Source organism: Babylonia areolata, chromosome 21, assembly GCF_041734735.1.
Source record: "Babylonia areolata isolate BAREFJ2019XMU chromosome 21, ASM4173473v1, whole genome shotgun sequence".
Classification (NCBI taxonomy): Eukaryota; Metazoa; Mollusca; class Gastropoda; order Neogastropoda; family Buccinidae; genus Babylonia; species Babylonia areolata.
In genome coordinates, this window is record NC_134896.1 from 11,458,117 (window position 1) to 11,479,654 (window position 21,538).

The 21,538-nt window shown below is 45.0% G+C and overlaps 1 protein-coding gene across 1 annotated transcript in view; it reads left to right on the forward strand.

The window, feature by feature from the left end:
* Positions 1-21,112, forward strand: part of LOC143296120 (muscarinic acetylcholine receptor M5-like) — a 69,202-nt gene extending 48,090 nt beyond the window's left edge. Inside the window, exon 3 of the mRNA XM_076607902.1 lies at positions 20,919-21,112. Coding sequence (XP_076464017.1) covers positions 20,919-21,100 — 182 coding nt within the window. The 3' untranslated portion in view covers positions 21,101-21,112. The remainder of the gene's footprint in view (positions 1-20,918) is intronic.
* Positions 21,113-21,538: the final 426 nt, after the last annotated feature.

Genomic DNA, 21,538 nt, shown 5'->3' on the forward strand with positions numbered 1-21,538 from the left:
GGTAGGATAGGATATGATAGGCTCTGAAGGCCTGACCAATGCGTTTGGTTTGTGCATAAGGATAGGATATGATAGGCTCTGCAGGCCTGACGAAAGCGTTGGGTTTTCACGTAGGAGAGGATAGGCTAGGCTCTGAAGGCCTAACCAATGCGTTGGGTTTGTGGGTAGGGTATGACAGGTTATGAAAGCCTGACCAAAACGTTGGGTTTGTGCATTGGATAGAATATGATAGGCTCTGCAGGCCAAACCAATGTGTTGGGTTTGTGCGTAGGATAGGATAGGATAGGCTCTTAAAGGCCAAACCAATGCGTTGTGTTTGTGGGTAGGATAGGATAGGATAGGCTCTGCATGGCCAAACCAGTGCGTTGGGTTTGTTGGTAGGATATGATAGGCTCTTAAAGGCCAAACCAATGTGCTGGTTTTGTGCGTAGGATAGGATATGATAGGCTCTTAAAGGCCAAACCAATGTGTTGGGTTTGTGCGTAGGATAGGATATGATAGGCTCTGCAGGCCTGACCAAAGCGTTGGGTTTTCACGTAGGAGAGGATATGATAGGCTCTGCAGGCCAAACCAATGCGTTGGGTTTGTGGGTAGGGTATGACAGGTTATGAAAGCCTGACCAAAACGTTGGGTTTGTGCATAGGATAGAATATGATAGGCTCTGCAGGCCAAACCAATGTGTTGGGGTTTGTGCGTAGGATATGATAGGCTCTTAAAGGCCAAACCAATGTGTTGGGTTTGTGCATAGGATAGAATATGATAGGCTCTGCAGGCCAAACCAATGCGTTGGGTCTGTGCATAGGATAGGATATGATAGGCTATGCATGCCAAACCAATGCGTTGGGTTTGTGAGTAGGATAGGATAGGATAGGATAGGATAGGCTCTTAAAGGCCAAACCAATGCGTTGGGTTTGTGCGTAGGATAGGATAGGATAGGATAGGCTCTTAAAGGCCAAACCAATGCGTTGGGTTTCAGGGTAGGATAGGATATGATAGGCTCTTAAAGGCCAAACCAATGTGTTGGGTTTGTGCGTTGGATAGGATAGGATAGGATAGGCTCTGCAGGCCTGACAAATGTGTTGGGTTTGTGCCTGGGATAGGATATGATAGGCTTTTAAAGGCCAAACCAATGCGTTGGGTTTTCACGTAGGATATCATAGGCTCTGAAGGACCTAACCAATGCGTTGTGTTTGTGCGAAGTACAGGATATGATGGGCTATCAGGGCCTGACCAATGTGTTGGGTTTTCGCGTAGTGCAGGATATGATAGGCTCTGCAGGCCTTACCAATGTGTTGGGTTTATGCGTAGGATAAGATATGATAGGCTCTGCAGGCCTGACCAATGTGTTGGGTTTATGCGTAGGATAAGATATGATAGGCTCTGCAGGCCTTACCAATGTGTTGGGTTTATGCGTAGGATAGGATATGATAGGCTCTGAAGACTGAACCAGTGTTTTGGGTTTGTGCGTAGGATAAGATATGATAGGCTCTGCAGCCTTACCAATGTGTTGGGTTTGTGCGTAGGATAGGATATGATAGGCTCTGAAGACTGACCATTGCGTTGGGTTTGTGCGTAGGATAGGATATGATAGGCTCTGAAGACTGAACCAGTGTGTTGGGTTTGTGCGTAGGATAGGATATGATAGGCTCTGCAGGCCTTACCAATGTGTTGGGTTTGTGCGTAGGATAGGATATGATAGGCTCTGAAGACTGACCATTGCGTTGGGTTTGTGCGTAGGATAGGATATGATAGGCTCTGAAGACTGACCATTGCGTTGGGTTTGTGCGTAGGATAGGATATGATAGGCTCTGAAGACTGACCATTGCGTTGGGTTTGTGCGTAGGATAGGATATGATAGGCTCTGAAGACTGACCATTGCGTTGGGTTTGTGCGTAGGATAGGATATGATAGGCTCTGAAGACTGACCATTGCGTTGGGTTTGTGCGTAGGATAGGATATGATAGGCTCTGAAGGCCAAACCAATGTGTTGAGTTTGTGCGTAGGATAAGATATGATAGGCTCTGAAGGCCAAACCAATGTGTTGGGTTTGTGCGTAGGATAGGATATGATAGGCTCTGAAGACTGACCATTGCGTTGGGTTTGTGCGTAGCATAGGATATGATATGATAGGCTCTGAAGACTGACCAATGTTTTGGGTTTGTGGATAGGATATGATATGATGGGATAGGCTCTGAAGGTGGGTTGCAAAGGTCAGACATCTGATGTTTTGTTTTTCTGCTTTTTCTTCTTCTTCGTTTTTTTGTTGTTTTTTTTTTTTAACAGCAGATATTGTCAGAGTATAGGGGTCTGTCCGCGCGCTCTGACGCCTCCTTGAAACTGAAACTATGCTCAGGTCAGGCTTCTGCCTCCACTACGCCCCATTCAGCCCTTTTTTCTTCTTCTTTTTTTTTTTTATAAAGCAGATGTGGTATAGTGTGTATGGAACGGTCCACGCTTGAACACATCCTTGAAACTGAAACCAGATCTCATTTCGGGATTAGCTCGCTCGGTACAACGTGACTGTACAGGATACTTCCTGCTGTACAGGTCCACCTGTCTGACCGTCATGCAGTGACCGCCTCTAGTGGTGGACCGGCGGGTTACTGAACGTGCGTTTCAAAGCACGTGATTCCTCCGTCAATTCATACATCGGTTTTCACCAAAAAAAAGAAGGAAAAAGGCAGGTGTCTGATCTTCGTATAACCCCAACGCACTTATCCGTCTTTGAGGTTTGGTGGTTCGCTGGATAGAATAATGACTATAAATGAATGAATGAATTATATGGATATTTATATAGCGCCTATCCTCGGTCGTAGACCAAGCTCTAAGCGCTTTACAAACACGGGGTCATTTGCACAACAGGCTGCCTAGCCTACCTAGGTAGAGCCGACTGACGGCTGCCATTAGGCAGATGATCCAGTATTTCACATGAAGCGAATGACACACAAACATGTTTTCTGTTCTTTCTTTCTGTCTTTGTTTTCTTCCTCTACCTCCTCCGTTAGATAAGGAAGCCTATCGTATGGGACAGTCAGCCAAATTAACGACACTTGCTCAGCATCTCTGCAAATAAGTGAAAAGAACCGCTTGCAATACAAGAGTACTTTATCCGTGGTATTTTTGTCTTCTGTACAAAATCCCACATAAATAGGTAAATGAACAAATAACACGCTGACAAACCGAAAAAACAAACAAACAAACAAACAAAAAACAACAACAACAACAACAAAAAAACAACAAAAAAACGAACAAACACCGAAAGGTGGTGCTGCTCTGTGGAAACGAGTTCTAGCTGTCTGTTAAAAAGAAAGCAATACAATAGAATACAAAACAATGTAATTAAAAACAAAGCAAAGCAATGCTACGGCCGTTTCAGAGTCAAAGGAGGCCTGTAAGCATGTACGCAACAAGACATTTGCTTGAAAAAGAATTATATATATATATATATATATATATATATATATATATATAAACTACGACAAGCTGTCAGGGTATCACCAGCGCATTGGGTTTATAAATGTGTGTTGGGTTTAATAATGATAATAATAATGATAATAATGGTATTTATATAATGAATCTTGTGCAGAGATAAATCAAAGAGCTTTAGCACCAGTCATTCACACGCATGCATAACTCTAAAACTGGAGAAACTCAAGACAAGGAAGAGGCAGGGAAGGGAGGCTATTTTGGGAAGAGGTGGGTTTTAAGGCCAGACTTGAAAGAACTGAGTGTGGAGACTTGACGAAGCGAAAGAGGAAGTTCATTCCAATTGCAAGGTCCAGAGACAGAGAAAGAACGGCGGCCAACAGAACGTACGTCAGGCATATGCTTTTTTTTTTTTCAAGCAGAATTAGTGTAGCGTATAATGGAACAGTCTGCACATTTTGACACCTTGAATCTGAAACTTAGTCTTTTTAAAAACGCTTTCTGCGTGTACAAAACCCCTAAAACTGTGGTCAGGCCTTGACAGCCAACCAAAATAGAACACGCGTCGTGTACTTGAGTGTACGTGTTTAGCTGCTGACGTAATCTTAGTTTGAACGCAAACTCTGTGCTGTCAACTTACGTCATCTTGTGTGACCTGTTCTGCATTGACGTGGTTGAGTTTCTCTGTACACAGAATTTGACACTGTGTGTGTGTGTGTGTGTGTGTTGAGGGAATGGGAAGCAGATTGGGAGTGAGGGGGAGGGGGGAATAAGGAGGAGAGTTCGGGGTGGGGCGGTTAGAGGGTGGGGGTCAGTCATCAACGGACGAACCGGACGGAAGACCTGGATGGAGCCACTACTGCTGTGGGTGGAGGAAGGTCGCCGCACCTTGTAACTCGACACTGATTGGTTTTGGTCACCGACCCTAGCTGTTGCTGCTGCCTTGGGAACCACCACCACCCTCCACTCTCTTCTCCCATTCCACCTCTACCCCCTTCCCCCCCACCTTGACCTCCTTCTTCCCCTTCCCTTGCCCTCCACCACACCACCGCCCTTCCCCTTCTCTCTCTTCTTTCCCATCCATCCATGCATTCTTTCTTTCACCCCCCCACCCCATCCCAACCCCACCCACCCTCCCCTCTCCTCCCCCATTTCACCCACATTGTCCCCCCCCCCCTTTTCCGCCCTCCACCACACACCATCACACCCTTCTCCCTCTAACATTCCCCATCCATCCATCCATTCTTTCAACCACCCCCCTCCCCCCGACACCCCCCCCCCCTCCGGTTCGTCCGTTGATGACTGACCTCCCCCCTCTCCCTCTCCCACCTCCACCCTCTCATCTCCCCATTTCACCACCTTGTCCCCCCTTCCCCCGCCCTCCACCACTACACCACCCTTCCCCCTTTCTCCTTTCCCTATGGAAAAGGGTATCCATCCATCCATCCATTCTTTCACCTACCCACCCCCACACCCCTCACCCCAACCCCACCATCCACCCTCCCCTCTCCCATATTCCCCACCTTCCCCCCCCCCCCCCCCGCAACCACCCCCCCAGCACCCTCGCTTGCCCCACCCTCTACCATCACCACCACCACTACCCTTTCCCCTCTCCTTTCTCACCCATCCATCCATCCATTCTTTCACCCACCCACGCCACCCTCCCCTCTCCCATAACCCCCACCTTGTCCACCCCTTCCCCCGCCCTCCACCACACCAGCACCCTTTCCCCTTTCCCACCCATCCATCCATCCATCCATTCTTTCACCCACCTACCCCCACACCCCTCATCCCAACCCCACCATCCACCCTCTGCTCTCCCATTTCCCCTCACCTTATCCCCCCCCCTCCTTCCCCCTGTCATCCACCGCCACCCTCCCCCTCCTCTCTCCTTTCCTCATCCATCCATGCATCCATCCATCCATTCTTTCACCCACCCACCTCCACACCCCCATCCCAACCCCCCCCCCCCTCTCTCCTTTCCTCATCCATCCATGCATCCATCCATCCATCCATCCTTTCACCCACCCACCTCCACACTCCCCATCCCAACCCCCCCCCCCCCTCTCTCCTTTCCTCATCCATCCATGCATCCATCCATCCATCCATCCTTTCACCCACCCACCTCCACACTCCCCATCCCAACCTCACCCTCCACCCTCTCCCATTTTCCCACCTTGTCTCCCTCCCCCCCCCCTTTTTACCGTCCTCTACCGTCACCACTACTACCCTTTCTCTTTTCCTTTCCCATACATCCATACATCCATCCATTCTTTCACCACCACCACCCTCCACCCCCTCCTCCAGCCTCCTCCTTCTCGTCAGGAACAGGAGGCATGGAGTTTGAAACAGGACTGATTCAGTGAAAGCAATTTCCCTGGGGCCTGGCAAAGTGACTGCGTAATGACATTTCCCGAGGAAATCCACTCATTGATCTCTCCTCTTCCACCACCACCCCCTTCACCCCACCCCACACCCCCATTCTTTTAGTTTTGGTCAGCAGGACCCCCCACCCCCACCCCCGGCCCCTCCAACAACCCCCAAGCAAGATGGGGTTGGTTGGGTTCGTTTGGTCGCAAATTGTGGCAGACTGGGCATGGCTGGCTTCCACGACAGGAGTAGAGAGATCAATGGTTATACGGCTTCTAGTTTTGTGTGTGTGTGTGTGTGTGTGTGTGTGTGTGTGTTTTCGGCCTCTCTTTACCGTATATAGCACTTTGTGCTTTTGCAGACAGAGGTGAACTAAGACGATGTGGTGGTGTAGTGGTAAAACGCTCCCGCTGTGACACTGATTGGTTTTTCGGTCAGTGTGGTCGAGTCTGGCTTGGGAACCTTTTTTTTTGGGGGGGAGGGGCCGGGGGGTTGGGGGTGGGGGTGGGGGGGCAAAGTGGTGTGGTGGCCTGGCTTGGTGGTAAGGTGTCCAAGGAAGCGAGAGAAAATCGAGTGCCTGGGACAGACTCACTTTCGGCAGTGTTGTTATTTTTTTTTTTTTTATTTTTTTTTTAATCTTCTTCTTTTTTTTTCTTTTCTTTTTGTTTTTTGTTTTTTGTGTTTTGTTTTTTTGTTTGTTTTGATCCTCCTCCCATAGACCTTGAGTAGTGGTCCTGACGCTAGTCATTCGGATGAGATGATAAGTCCCGTGTGTAGCATGAACTTAACACACTCAATAGAACCTACGGCAGCAAAAGGGTTTGCTTTTTGGATAAAAAAAAATGTTGAAAAATCCACTTTGAAAGAAAAACGAAATATACTTGTTTGCAGACAAAAAAAGGGGGAAAAACTGGTTGGCGATGCGCGGGAGAGCAGCCCGAACTTCACAGAGAAATCTGTTGTTGTGACAGAAGAGTAATACAATACAGTATCGATGCAATACTTGCACACAGAGGTAAACTGGGACTATGCGATAAAGACCTACCTGTGAAACACTCCTGTAAACAGTACCAGAGGTCGCGTGTTCGAATCTCGCCTGGACCATCGGGGTTTTAGGTTGATGGTTAGGAGTTCTCTCCAGCTGTTCCAGCAACGAGAGTGTTGTCGTCTGGCAAAAAGTCTGTCAATGAAATCCACTCTGATAGGTACACAAATACATTATATGCATGCACTTAAAGCCTAACTAAGCGCGCTGGGTTATGCTGCTGGTCAGACATCTGCCTAGCAGATATGGTGTAGCGTATATGGACTTTTCCGAACGCAGTGACGCCTCCTTGAGAAACTGGAACTATTCCGGCCTCCTTTCCCATCTGTATTCATTCTCTATGATATATACGTCATTAAAGAGGCGTGTGTAGGTCTGTCCATCTATCATGCCTTTTGGCTCAGAGAGCGATACATGCACCTCATACTCAACCAATAGCTCGCTTCTGGCACCTTGTCTGGTTTTCTGGCATGGAGTAGTTTTCTGATGTGTGTCAGGTCAGGTCATTAGATCTGCTACTGGTAACCTGCAATCCAGTGACTAAACCGGCACTCGCATCGCTCACTTCCGGGACTGGTGAGGCGGGTGGCTAGACACCCTTATGGAATTAAAAACGAGATCCATAAAAGGGTGTCGGCTCAGGAGAGCCACCGACGGCCATCTAGCTCCACCATGCTGTGTGCATGCCACACGCAGTTGGCCCTCGGGTGTGTGTCTACCCATGCATGCGAAGTCTGGATCCGGCAGAATCTGCGGAAGAAACCCATCGGTTCAACGGAGAAGAAGGCGGTTACAGCAATGCACTGTGGAGTGCAGAGAGCAAGATGAGACACCGAAAGGATATCTTGGTCATCCACTGCACCCGTGCTCATCCTCCAGTCGTCTCGACTTAGTCTTGCCACTGGAAATTGGTGAACCCGGACGAGAGAGTGAGGTCGACGTTGCGCAACTCCTCTTCACTTTAAACAAACTCATCGCGCAAGTCATCAGTCATCCTTAATGACCTTTCATTCTTCATCCTTTCATCACCCCCAAGTCCTGTGGCGACAGGAGAGCGACGAAACGACAGGTGTGGGTACACTGGCAGTCGCAGCCGCGGACCTGCATGCAGGCGGCTCAGGCCATAGGGTCGTTCTTGGCCAAAATGGGTGGCGCTGTAATGTAGCGACACGCTCTCCCTGGGGAGAGCAGCCCGAATTTCACACAGAGAAATCTGTTGTGATAAAAAGAGAAATACATACGCGTGTGCGTTTGTGTGGTAATGAAGGAAAGCAAATGCAGGTAAAACACCTAAGACATTCATCTGCCAAGATACGACATTTAAAAAGATGTATTACACAGAGTAGATTTGTAGTGATACGATAAATAAATAAATGAATAAATAAGTGAAATGTAAACGATAGTGGAGAAGTTGGGAGTCTAAAACTTTCAAAGACTGCAACTGACGGCCATTTGAATTGTCTCGGACAGACAGAGAGAGAGGACCAACTGTATACCTGATAAGACTGCTTTTTTTTTTCTTTTCTTTTTTCTTTTTTTGTCTCCGGTGAACTCGTCAGACATCTCAGCCAATGGCAAGTGGACGATCTCCCATGGCAAGTGATCCAGACACACACCAATCACAATTTCATTGTGTTATCAATCTCGACTCGACGGAAGAAAGGAATCACAATCCATTGACTTGATAAAGCTTCCTTTGAACGGGGAAGACGTAAAGAATAGGGAGGGAAAAAAATGACGAAATACATGGTGTGGAGGGAAAAACAGGGAGAATATAACTGTAACTTATGAATAACTCATAAATAAATTATCGTTGCGCCTTATGCTCGGGGATCCAAATAAACAGGATGCAAGGGTGGTCGAAGGTATGCGCACAGCAGAAGTGAACAGCTCAGCTGTGTTATAAAGCCAAGCAAAACGAGTGTGCTGCCACGTCGAGAAGCGGATTTTCTTTTCACTTTCTTCAGGGTGGGGGATAGGAGTAAGGGGGTGGGGGTAAGGGGAAAACACATTCATGAAATCTTGTAAACAAGGGGGAAAAAAAAGCCGATAACTGTAGGTCAAGGTGAAAACACATCCACGATATCTTGTAAATAAGCAACAACAAAAAAAACGTGTAATATAAGGTCAGGGCGAAAACACAACCGTGAGATCTTTTGCAAACAAGGTACAAAAAAAAAAGTACAATATTAAGTCAAGGTCAAAACATATCAGTCAGACCTTGTAAATATGCAAAAACAAAAACGAAACAAAAAAACGTGCAATATTAGACCTTTCAGATCTTCTGCAAACAAGGGGGGAGGGTTGAGCTGGGGGGGGGGGTGTGTGCAATATTAGGTCAAAGCGAAGACACATTGATGAGATCTTTTGTAAACAAGGAGAAAAAGTGCAATTCTAGGTCAAGGTGAAAACACATCCATGAGATCTTGTTAACAAGGAGAAAAAGTGCAATACTAGGTCAAGGTGAAAACACATCCATTAGATCCTTCAAGCAATGTGTGCAATAGTAGATCAAGTGACGTGGCGTATATTCACCATCAACATTGAATTAATGACGTTTTGTTGGGTGTCTTCTTATGTTACAACATCAACACTGAATTAATGACGTTTTGTTGGGTGTCTTCTTATGTTACAACATCAACATTGAATTAATGACGTTTTGTTGGGTGTCTTCTTATGTTACAACATCAACACTGAATTAATGACGTTTTGTTGGGTGTCTTCTTATGTTACAACATCAACACTGAATTAATGACGTTTTGTAGGGTGTCTTCTTATGTTACAACATCAACACTGAATTAATGACGTTTTGTTGGGTGTCTTCTTATGTTACAACATCAACACTGAATTAATGACGTTTTGTTGGGTGTCTTCTTATGTTACAACATCAACATTGAATTAATGACGTTTTGTTGGGTGTCTTCTCATGTTACAACATCAACACTGAATTAATGACGTTTTGTTGGGTGTCTTCTCATGTTACAACATCAACATTGAATTAATGACGTTTTGTTGGGTGTCTTCTCATGTTACAAACAACAAACAAAAACTACGAACTATGCATAGTCAATATTTTCAGCTTGAATTAAATCTCACGTGGACTGAAAAAGACGTTGGTGAGTTGGTCTTTTTTTTTTTAATGTCATTTTCAGTATTTTTCAAAACTCAAATTCAATTTTACTTGCACCGAGCAATACAATGGTGAATTAATCATTTTATGTTGTTTTGATTGAGTTTTGGGGGGTTCTCTTTTAACTGGTTTTAAGAATTGACGGCTGTTCAGCCCTGAAATGGTTCCTTTTCGATCGCGTGGGCTGTAAACAATGTGATTTAATTTGACGAAGTCTGATTCTTAAAAAAATGTTTCGAAGAAGTTCAAAGAAATTTTTTTTGCCCCTTCTGGGGTGTGGAGGATACAGTTACAATATATACTCATTGAGTCACAACTTCGAGCCAACGTTATCACCAAAACAAGCAACACACACACACACACACACACACACACACACACACATATATATATATATATATATATATATATATATATATATATACACGCGCGCGCGCGTGGAAATAATGATTTTCAACAAATCAAACTTCACCACATTGGCACGTACTTTTTGGATGTAACTTAAAGTTATACATCCTTTCCAAGTTTTATATATTTGATTAAATCAAATTGTGTTTTCTTCCCAGCACGAAATAAAGTGCATAAAACCGAACATTGACATATGCGACTGATATTTGCGTGGTATCAATTTTTGTTTCGAATTACAATACTTTTTAGGACTGTCTAAAACAATATGAAAGTCTTCCCCAACAGTTTCCCCCATATCACACTCCTTGCAGATTCTGTTGTTATTTTCTTCTTTCTGTTTTCACCTTCTCTTCCTCTTCTTCCTATTTCGATCTGCAGCACCTGGCTGTGACGCGTTGATCGCTGTGTGTTTGTCCCCAGGTGGTACGACACACGTGAGGGTGTAAATTTACAGGGTGACTGCACACAGTGTTCAATGAAACGATGTGAAGCGACTAGTGGTGTAAGGCCTTACTTACAGAATTCATCGACATCGTCATCGTCACCATCATCTCCGTCGTCGTCGTCTTCTTCATCACCATCACCACCACCACCACCATCAGCAGCAGCACCACCACCACCATCACCAACACTACTACCATCACCATCACCACTAATAACATCGTTGTTATTCTTCTTCTTCTTCTTCGTTCACTTCTCCAACTTCTTGATTCATTTATTTCCATGATCGTAAAAGACCATCCACAATCTGTGTGATGAAGTCCTCCTCTTCAAGCAGCTATTGAAGCCGTCTTTTGATGAGGGGCGGCTATGCATAGGCACATTATATTGACTGATAATCTGCACTGAGCACTATCATCGTAAAGCTGGGGGGAAAGAAAAAAAAAATGGGGGGGGGGGGAGAGAGAGAGAGAATTTGGATGAAAGAATACAACGCATCTCAATGTCTCTGTCTCTCTTTATCTCTGTCTCTGTCTTTCTGTCCCTGTCCCTGTCTCTGTCTCTATCTATGTTGTATGTTTCTGTCTGTCTGTCTCTTTCTGTGAACCTCTCTCTCTCTCTCTCTCTGACTGTCTGTGTATCACACACACACACACACACACACACACACACACACAGAGAGAGAGAGAGAGAGAGAGAGAGAGAGAGAGAGAGAGAGAGAGAGAGAGAGAGAGACGCACGCATGAACTGATATCAGCAGAGGCTGGTACTGTACATAAAAAACCCTAACAAATCAGTTGACCACGCTGATTGATTAGTTGTCGACTAACAGAGATATTTTTCTGCGAGAAAGCCATTGAAGGCTGGGTTGGGTTGGGTTGGGTTCGAACAGTGACTATGAAGATCAGTTCGCGCTTACAATGCGTCATTTTTATCATACTCTGTCCCGCGTGTGGTGACCGGTGTGTTAAAACCCCTTGACTGACTGGCGCCATAGCCAGGTGGTTAAAGCATCGGACTTTCAATCTGAGGGTCCCGGGTTCGAATCTCGGGAACGGCCCCTGGTGGGTAAAGGGTGGAAATTTTTCCGATCTCCCAGATCAACATATGTGCAGACCTGCTTGTGCCTGAACCCCCTTCGTGTGTATCCGCAAGCAGAAGATCGTTAAATATCCTGTAATCCATGTCAGCGTTCGGTGGATTATTGAAACAAAAAACATACCCAGCATGCACACCCCCGAAAACGGATATGGCTGCCTACATGGCGGAGTAAAAACGATCATGCACGTAAAAGCCCACTCGTGTACATACGAGTGAACGTGGGAGTTGTAGCCTTCGAACGAAGAAGAAGAAGAACCTCTTGACTGCTTCTGGCGAGTATGTTTGTATTTGTATTTCTTTTTATCACAACAGATTTCTCTGTGTGAAATTCGGGCTGTTCTCCCAAGGGAGAGCGCGTCGCTATACTACAGCGCCACCCATTTTGGGGGTATTTTTTTCCTGCGTGCAGTTTTATTTGTTTTTCCTATCGAAGTGGATTTTTCTACAGAATTTTGCCAGGAACAACCCTTTTGTTGCCGTGGGTTCTTTTACGTGCGCTAAGTGCATGCTGCACACGGGACCTCGGTTTATCGTCTCATCCGAATGACTAGCGTCCAGACCACCACTCAATGTCTAGTGGAGGGGGAGAAAATATCGGCAGCTGAGCCGTGATTCGAACCAGCGCGCTCAGATTCTCCCGCTTCCTGGGCGGACGGGTTACCTCTAGGCCATCACTCCACGGGAGCTGCTGTCACCTCACCTCGAGACAATGTGGCTATCGGTCACGACTTTATTTTTTGAACCGTCATTCATAAGTTACATGACTGCACTCCAGACTTACGGCGCATTAATATTTTTTTTATGGATTAACAGGGATTCGTTGCCAATATAGCGCTTCAGTTTCTTCAATACAATACAATACAATACATACATACATACATATATCTGTATCTATGTATACATATACATATATATATATATATATATATAGTGTGTGTGTGTGTGTGTGTGTGTGTGTGTGAGAGAGAGAAAGAGAGAGAGAGAGAATGGCGATTCAGTTTCTCGACCCGCGAAAACAGCAGCAATAGTGTCTTGACACCCAGACAGAATTCAATCCGGGGATTGGAAAACGGTTATTGTCCAAAGTTGTTTGTTGGCAAGGAAAATCGAGACTGTATTGTGTGCTTTTGTCGGACGAGATATATATATATATATAAATATAAATATATATATATATATATATATATATAGAGAGAGAGAGAGAGAGAGAGAGAGACTGACTGATGGACAGGCAGGCAGGCAGACAGACAGACATGTATACAGAGACCCAAATGACAATGACAACGACAAAGCTGTTTGTTCGTTAGACATCCGGTCCATAACAAAAGAGTGGGCCAAAAAAAAAAGAAAGAACGAAAAAGCACACACCGTGAACAAGAACACATCCACATCTACCCAACCACCCACCTACACACCCGCACCCACACACCCACACACCCATGTGGGCATTTGTGGCGATGAAACTGCTGATAAAGAAGCTAAAAGAGAAGCACAATATTAAGAAGAATCGACAAAAATACATGTCCGACTTTCCGTGAAAGAAGCATACACAATGTTTGTAAAAACAGCATGGGGTCGATTTCATAAACGATGGATGGCAAAGTTTTCTGAACAGAAAGGGACATTATTCCCCGAACATATTATTAAAGAAGAAAATACCGAATTCATCAGCTTGCTGTACAAGATTAATAACCTCTACTTTCTTCCGTATAAAACTTGATGTGCTAAAGACAAAATATAGTAAAAATGTTATAAGCAGTTCGGCTTGCATCATATTTTGTTTCACTGTCAGCAGTTACGTATCTTCTTGCCCAAGTATTTCATAGAGAGTAACTATTCTGCAGATGATTTTGGGGAAGTCATTTTTAACGAGATTCTTTTAGTAGAACTTTCAAAGGCATTAGTTCATAGCCCCATTTCTACATTCCTTTAATGTACTTCATAATTGTGTTAATGATTTTAGTGGAGTGATGGCCTAGAGGTAACGCGTCCGCGTAGGAAGCGAGAGAATCTGAGCGCGCTGGTTCGAATCACGGCTCAGTCGCCAATATTTTCTCCCCCTCCACTAGACCTTGAGTGGTGGTCAGGACGCTAGTCATTCGGATGAGACGATAAACCGAGGTCCCGTGTGCAGCATGCACTTAGCGCACGTAACAGAACCCACGGCAACAAAAGGGTTGTTCCTGGCAAAATTCTGTAGAAAAATCCGCTTCGATAGGGAAAACAAATAAAACTGCACGCAGGAAAAAAATACCCCCAAAATGGTTGGCGCTCTCAGTGTAGGGACGCGGAGAACAGCCCGAATTTCACACAGAGAAATATGTTGTAACAAAAAAAAAAGAGAAATACAATACAATACAATCCATTACAAATACAAATACAATCTAGTGGACAAATCAAAGTGAACTGAAACGCTGTTTCAAGGGCCATGTGACAAAAAGGACATATTTTCATATTGTGAGGAAGAGAATTATACTGCAAAAAGCGACAATTTGAATGTGACATTCTGATTCTTAATCGTAGAAACAGACGATGTATTAAAAAAAAAAAAAAATCTTAACACGTAATAGATATTGACTTCGAGTAAGTGGTTGATTGTAGACTGTATACAAGCTACATGATTCATGTGACAGCAGTGAGGAATGCCAGCCCTGTTTTACGCAATCAAATAAACGTTGCATAAAACAGCCCGCTTTGTTCTCAACCGCTACAGAAATACTGCCAGTGTAGATCAGATGCTGCAGAAGTTGGACTGGGCCCCCTCCCTGGAACAACTCCAACACACAGCTCGCCTCAACATGATGTATAAAATCATCAATGAACTGGTGTGCGTACGCTGCAACCAACTGGCCCCCGCTGTGACCCGCTCCAGAAGAAGTCACAGCAAACAGCTAAAGAGGATCCCTGCCAAGATTGAACACCGCAACATGGCCTTTTCCCCCCTGTACAGTCAGGGACTGGAACAGCCTGCCAGCAGACGCCGTCCTGTCCTCCAGCCTTGACACCTTTTCTTCAAAGGTGTCAGGCCTACACTAGACCCCCCCCCCCCCTTTTTTTTTTTCCCCCTGCGCACTCCCTAAAACGCCAGTAATGATCAAAATGTTGACCGTGGGTGTATATGGAAGAAGAAGAAGAAGAAGAACACCGAATAACAAACAACCATTCGTTGCCATCACCTTGTGCCTCCTATACAAAAACCAAAAACCATACATTTCTGATGTCACAGCCCATGTGAAGTTTTGCTTTTTGTTGGTGGAGCAGCATATTATACGCTTTGTTAGGGAACAGATCATTTTATAATCTTACTGACCGTGAACAAAAAACCTGGGGGTGGTATGGGGAGAGAGAGAGAGAGAGAGAGAGAGAGAGAGAGAGCTTTCGAAATTAAGCTACAAAGTGTCCTTATTCTTCACTTGATCACCAAAAAAAAGAAGAAAAAAAAAAGGAAGCTATTGTCTATCCCCATCCTCACCTCAGCATTAACCCCTAGTTCCAAAGAGCCGAAGACATATTTCGACAAGAGAGTTGCGTGTCTGTAAATGTGTGCGTGTGTGTGTGTGGGGGGGGGGGGGGGTGGGGGGGGGGTGTAGGGTGTTGAGGGGTGGGGGGTGGGGAGGGGAGATGGATAGAATTATGGGAAGGGGGTTTCTTCTTTTTTTTCCAGCTAAATTAACATTGCAGCTTCCTATCGTTACTTACGATGGACGCTTATTTAAAAAAAAATATATTGTATGCCATGCATGCGTAAAAGACATTTGTTACACTGATGTTGACGTGCATTGTAAGTGACACACAAAATGAACTTGTTGTTACGCTATTGATTTGCCGTGCATCAGTAAGAAAGAAGTCATTGCAATAGTTCGGTGGGTGGTTGAGGGGAGGGGAGGGGGGGTGCGGTATGAGTGTGCCAGTGAAATTGAGAGATAATGGGAGGAAGAAGGAGAGAGAGAGAGGGAGAGAGAGAGAGAGAGAGACAGACAGACAGACCGAGACACTCAGAGAGAGAGAGAGAGAGAGAGAGAGAGAGGCGGGCAGACAGGTAGGTCCTCTTCCTTCACTCCCCTCAATGTTGCAACCTTCCTATAGCCCCCCACCCCCGCCCCCCGCTCCTCCAAGTCCCCCCTCCCGCCACCCCCACCCCCAACCCCCCTCCCCTGGGCGAAATGAAGGGAAGGGGAGGGAAGGGAAGAGAGAGAAAGGAGTGTTCGCGATGTTATCTCATTTCCCCTAAAACAGAATCTCCTTCGCGTGTGGAAAATGCTTTAAGCATTGATGGAGTTTTCATCCGATCGTTTCCAGAGGTATAAAGGGAGGTCGGGAGGGCGGGATAGGGGGGCGGGATAGGGGGGTGAGAGGTTGTAGGGGGTGTGGGTGTGTGTGTAGATCACCATCCAGTCTTTTGATTCAACCTTCGATGCCTGCAGTCATTTTTAGTGTGTGTGTGTGTGTGTGTGTGTGTGTGTGTGTGTGTGTGTGTGTGTGTGTGTGTGTGTGTGTGTGTGTGTGCGTGTGTGTTCGATCCATAAAGTACATGTACAAATTAAGTCCTGTGGGTTCCACACACACACAAACACGCACGCACGCACTCACGCACTCACACATTCACGTACGCACTCATGCACACACACACACACACACACACACACACACACACACACACACACACACACACAATCACATGCCCACCCACATCCAGCCTCCCACGAACACAGTCACCTTGTTTTTGTTGTTTTTTTCAATGATGATGTAAAATCTTTCAGACACGTTATGTCAGTCATTACTTAGCTTTGTTCAGTTGAGCTGTTGTTTTGCATTATATTGTTGTTGTTGTTGTTGTTATTTTCGTTTTGTTGTTGTCACATTTTATGGGTAGACGTGCACGCGCGTACGCACGTGCGCTGATGATTGCGTTCTCGCGTGTTCTCATTTTTCTTTCAACTCTCTAAAAAGAGAGTTGGCATGTAGTCGGGATGGTGGCTTCGCTTGCGAGGATCGTATGTAAAGGGAGATGATTACGTGCGTTGGTGTTTTTTTTTGTTTTGTTTTTTTGTTTTTTTGTATCGGGTGATCTGATTGGTTGATGTTTCTTTCTTCTTCTGTTTTTATTCCCCCACATCTATTTTACGAATTTTTGTGGAAGATAAGTTACTGCCAGTTATCCCCAGTATGTCTGATTGAAAGAAAAAAGTTGTATATATTTATTCGTTGTCGTAGTTGTTTTGGAGGTATTGTTTTTATTTGTTTTGTTTTTTTCTTGGGGGTGGGGGTGGGGGGGGGGGTTGTTGTTTGTTTGTCTGTTTTGTTTTTTGGTCGTTGTTGTCGTTGTCGTCATCGTTAATTATCGTCTTCACTCGCTAAGGCATTTCTCTATGTGTTGGGCTTTCTGTCTGTCTGTTTGTCAGTCTGTTTGTCTGTTTGACTGTCTGTCTCTCTCTCCCTCTCTGTTCCTCCCTCCCTCTCTCTCTGTCTCTCTCATTCTTTCCCTTCCTGTCACCCATTTACCCCCAACCCCCTTCTTCTCTCTTTCCTTCCCAACCCAGTGACATTGTTCTAATATGTGTGCACGATGGTACGAGGGGTGTTCATTGTGTACCTGAACAGAGTGAAACCACTTCTTCTTCTGCGTCAGTTCGTGGGCTGCAACTCCCACGTTCACTCGTATGCACACGAGTGGGCTTTTACGTGTATGACCGTTTTTACCCCGCCATGTAGGCAGCCATACTCTAGTGTTTATTGTTGCTTATAGTCCAGCCGACCGCACAGGGCCATAATTATCAGGACTGTCAAACCATACAAAATGCTCAACCGTGTCAACACAAAACTCTCACATCTAACACACACACACACACACAGACACACACACACGCGCGCACACACACACACACCTACACACACACGCACGCACGCACGCACACACACACACACACACCAAGACAACCCCACAAAACACAGTTCATGACACATTATGTTAACCATTTAGATCCATGGAGCAAATAAAGCTAGGCCGTGCTGAGGACGTCAGCCCTTCCGCATTATCTATCATCTCCAGATTACAAACATTCTTTAGATACAATAAAGGATAAAAGAAAGTACTTCAAAGCCAAACACAAATGCATAAAAAGGCCATACAGGCAAATAACACTGCAGAATGAACAGCTAGTGCCCATCCCAGTGTTTACAATTTCACTACCTAGTCGCCACAGCAAAAACAGCACAGATAGTACATCTCAGACTGCGGAAAAGAGAAAAAAAAAAGTTTCATGGCTTGCTCGAAAAATGAAAGGGGAATAGACTGTGAAGGCAGAAAGAAAAGAAGACAACCGTGGAAGGAGGAAAAAAAGGCAGAAATAAAGAGAGCTAAAGAAAAGAGGAAATTTCTAGCACAGAATTTCCAAAAGGACGGGGATGCTGTATGGAGACAACCGTGAAAAAAAAAGGAAAAAAAAAGGCAGAAATAAAGGGAGCTAAAGAAAAGAGGAAATTTCTAGCACAGAATTTCCAGAAGGCGGGGATGCTCACGAGGAAAAAAAAAGCAGAAATACAGACAGCAATCAATCAATCAATCAAAAACACATTATCAGTCCACATGGAAATTAAGTTGTGCAATCACAGGCTCGTTGTAAACACTAGCATAAAATCTTCATGCGCAACATAAGAAGAGATTAAAACTAGTCAAATAAGAATTCCCAATAGCTGACGATAGACCTAACCCCCACCCCCTCCGCACACACACATACTCATGTTAAGACAATAGGGTATTGCGCAACAATATTTACAAATGAAAACATCCAATAAAAAAGGGTATATATTACTAAAAAATGACATGCGCGCACGCATACACACACACACACACACACACACACACACACACACACATGCACACACACACACGCGCGCGCGCGCGCGCGTTAAGACCATAAGGTATTGTACAACAATACAGTAATAAAAGCATCAAGGGAATAAATCGTATAAAAAAGTAAAATGCACACACACACTCACACACACTCACACACACACACATACACATGGATGTAGGCACGAATGCATGCACATAACATATGTAACGCCAATAAAATTAGTACATTAACATTAAGATACATGAAATCCAAGTAAAATAAGAAAATATCTAAAAATCACTTCCGATCACACACACACACACACACACACACACACACACACACACACACACACACACAGAGAGAGAGAGAGAGAGAGAGAGAGAGAGAGAGAGAGATAGAGAGAGAGAGAAATGCTTGCAAAACGAAAAGAGGAAATTTCTAGCACATAATTTCCAGAAGGCGGGGATGCTGTTTATGCTGACTGAAGACCCTCGCCATCCCTACAGGGTGACGTCATACAGTGCAGCAACGACATCCAAGCTAATGTAAAAAACAACAACAACAACAACAAAAAAACAACCAAAAAAACCCCCAAAAAACATTCCATTCCTGAAAACCTGATCTGCTCAGGAAGGCAATACGTGAAGTAAAGGTGAGGGCCCCCAGCAGGGATCGTGGCCCATTTCTCAGCGTGATTTTCGTTCTATGATCTATCATCACTTCTGCCAGGGAAAATCTTTCAATGAAATATTTCAAAATTTGTCACCCTGCTTTGTCAAGCAAGCTTCATGCAAGACAAAAGTTTTAAAAACTGGTAAATAGAAATTCTGAGTTAGGAAGTAACACCCGAATATGATGACCGTTGTTGTCATCCAGTAACCGTCGTTACTCCAGAGAAGGTTACCCAGGTAAGGTCACGTGGTTCAGGATAGTCCGATGATTACCTATAATGAAGCAGAAAGGCGATGAACCTTTGATCGGGAAGTATCGATGTCATTTTCCATGATCACATTGACGTTGGTAACCGTTGTGCCCTTTGGGGCCTTCACAACTTAAATGGTGAACAACAAAAATGTACGGGTTTGTTGGGGGACACAAAAAAGCTATGACTCAGTTCAGTAAGATTAAATCTGGTTTCGGACATTGCAACAAGGGAAGAGATGTAGATATTTCACTGTGATCCTGAAACAAAGCAACCGTCAGCATTCAGGGTCTCCCCATGTGAGAACTAGAACCCACCTGTAAAATTCAAAAGATACAGAAATGCAGGCAAAGATATGATGCTGTATTTCTTCTCAATATCTTTCCATTTAGTCACCATACCTTTTCAGACATTGACTTCAGACCAGAATGCCAGCCACATAAATCATTACTTCAGGCATGGAACAGACAGTGTCGCCAGCACTTGAACCAAGGGTCACCTACTGCATCACGACAATGCCAGTGCACACGCTGTAGCAGCAACTTTTGTTGACTTTGTGGCGGAATATTATGCACAGTTGGTCACAATCATATCCCCCCATATTTCCTGGATTTGCCCCCCCCCCCCCCTTCCCCCCGCACCCCCTCCCCTTCCTCTGGTTGGTTCCTGTTCCATTTTAACAAGCGACATCTCAGAGGAAGGCAACCAGTTCTTCCAGAGTGCTGAAGATGTCCGAGCTTTCTCACGAGGGCTTTATTTTGGGTATACCCGTTCGACGCGGTCGGATGCCATGGACACGTGGTTTAAAAGAACGTAAAAAAAAAAAAAATAAAAAAAATGTATGAAAGCTGAGGAAAGGTACATCAATAAGCTGAAAAAAGTCAATTTACATACACGGCTGCATTCAGACAGATACTTATCGAGCGCCCGTAGTATTGCCATGCCAGGTTCTCATGCGTATAATTCCTAGGAATTGTTCTTTTCAACTCGTCTAAGTTTTATAGCTGCTTGTTGAGAGCATCATCATCGTTGTCACTGCTATCACCACCACCACAATTCTCTCTCTCTCTCTCTCTCTCTCTCTCTCTCTCTATATATATATATATATATATATATATATGTGTGTGTGTCTGTGTGTGTGTGTGTGTGTGTGTGTGTGTGTTTGCATGCGTGTGTGCGTGTGTGTTTGATAATAACAATATTATCATCTTTTTTTTTGTCTTTTCTTGCTGGCAGGTTACTGGCTGTGTTACCTCAACAGCACGGTCAACCCCCTGTGTTACGCGCTGTGTAACGTCCACTTCAGGCGAGCCTTCCTCCGTATCCTCACCTGTCGCGGCTTCCAGCGCAAAGCCACCGTGCACCGCATGGTCCTGCCCTCTGTCCACGTCACCAATGTCGTCACCGCCGGCAGATGACGTCAAGGATGATTCGTCGTCGGCATCATTCAGTATCGGGAGGCAACGGACTTGTCCGTGTGTGGGGTGACGTTACTGGCGGTAGCGTCGGTTGTGATTGACTACTCACAACCGCGCTTCTGTTTTATTTGGGGGGGGGGAGGAGGGGGGGGGGATGTGGAGGGGGTGCGCATAGGAACGCCAGAGTTGCAAACAATGAAATGTTATTTGTTTTGGTGATGGAAGGTTTTGTTCATTTATTGCATTTGTTCAAGAAATCATTGCTATAGAGCATTTTCTTGAAGCTCTATGCGCAGAATGCTGGAGGATATTAATGAGGAGGGTTCGGTCTGGAATTTTTTTTTTTATTGAGGACAAGTTTGGTTACAGGGGAACTTGATGAATAGGTGGTGTAGTTTAAACTGAGCGTGAACAACTTAACATGAAGCTCCCACCTCC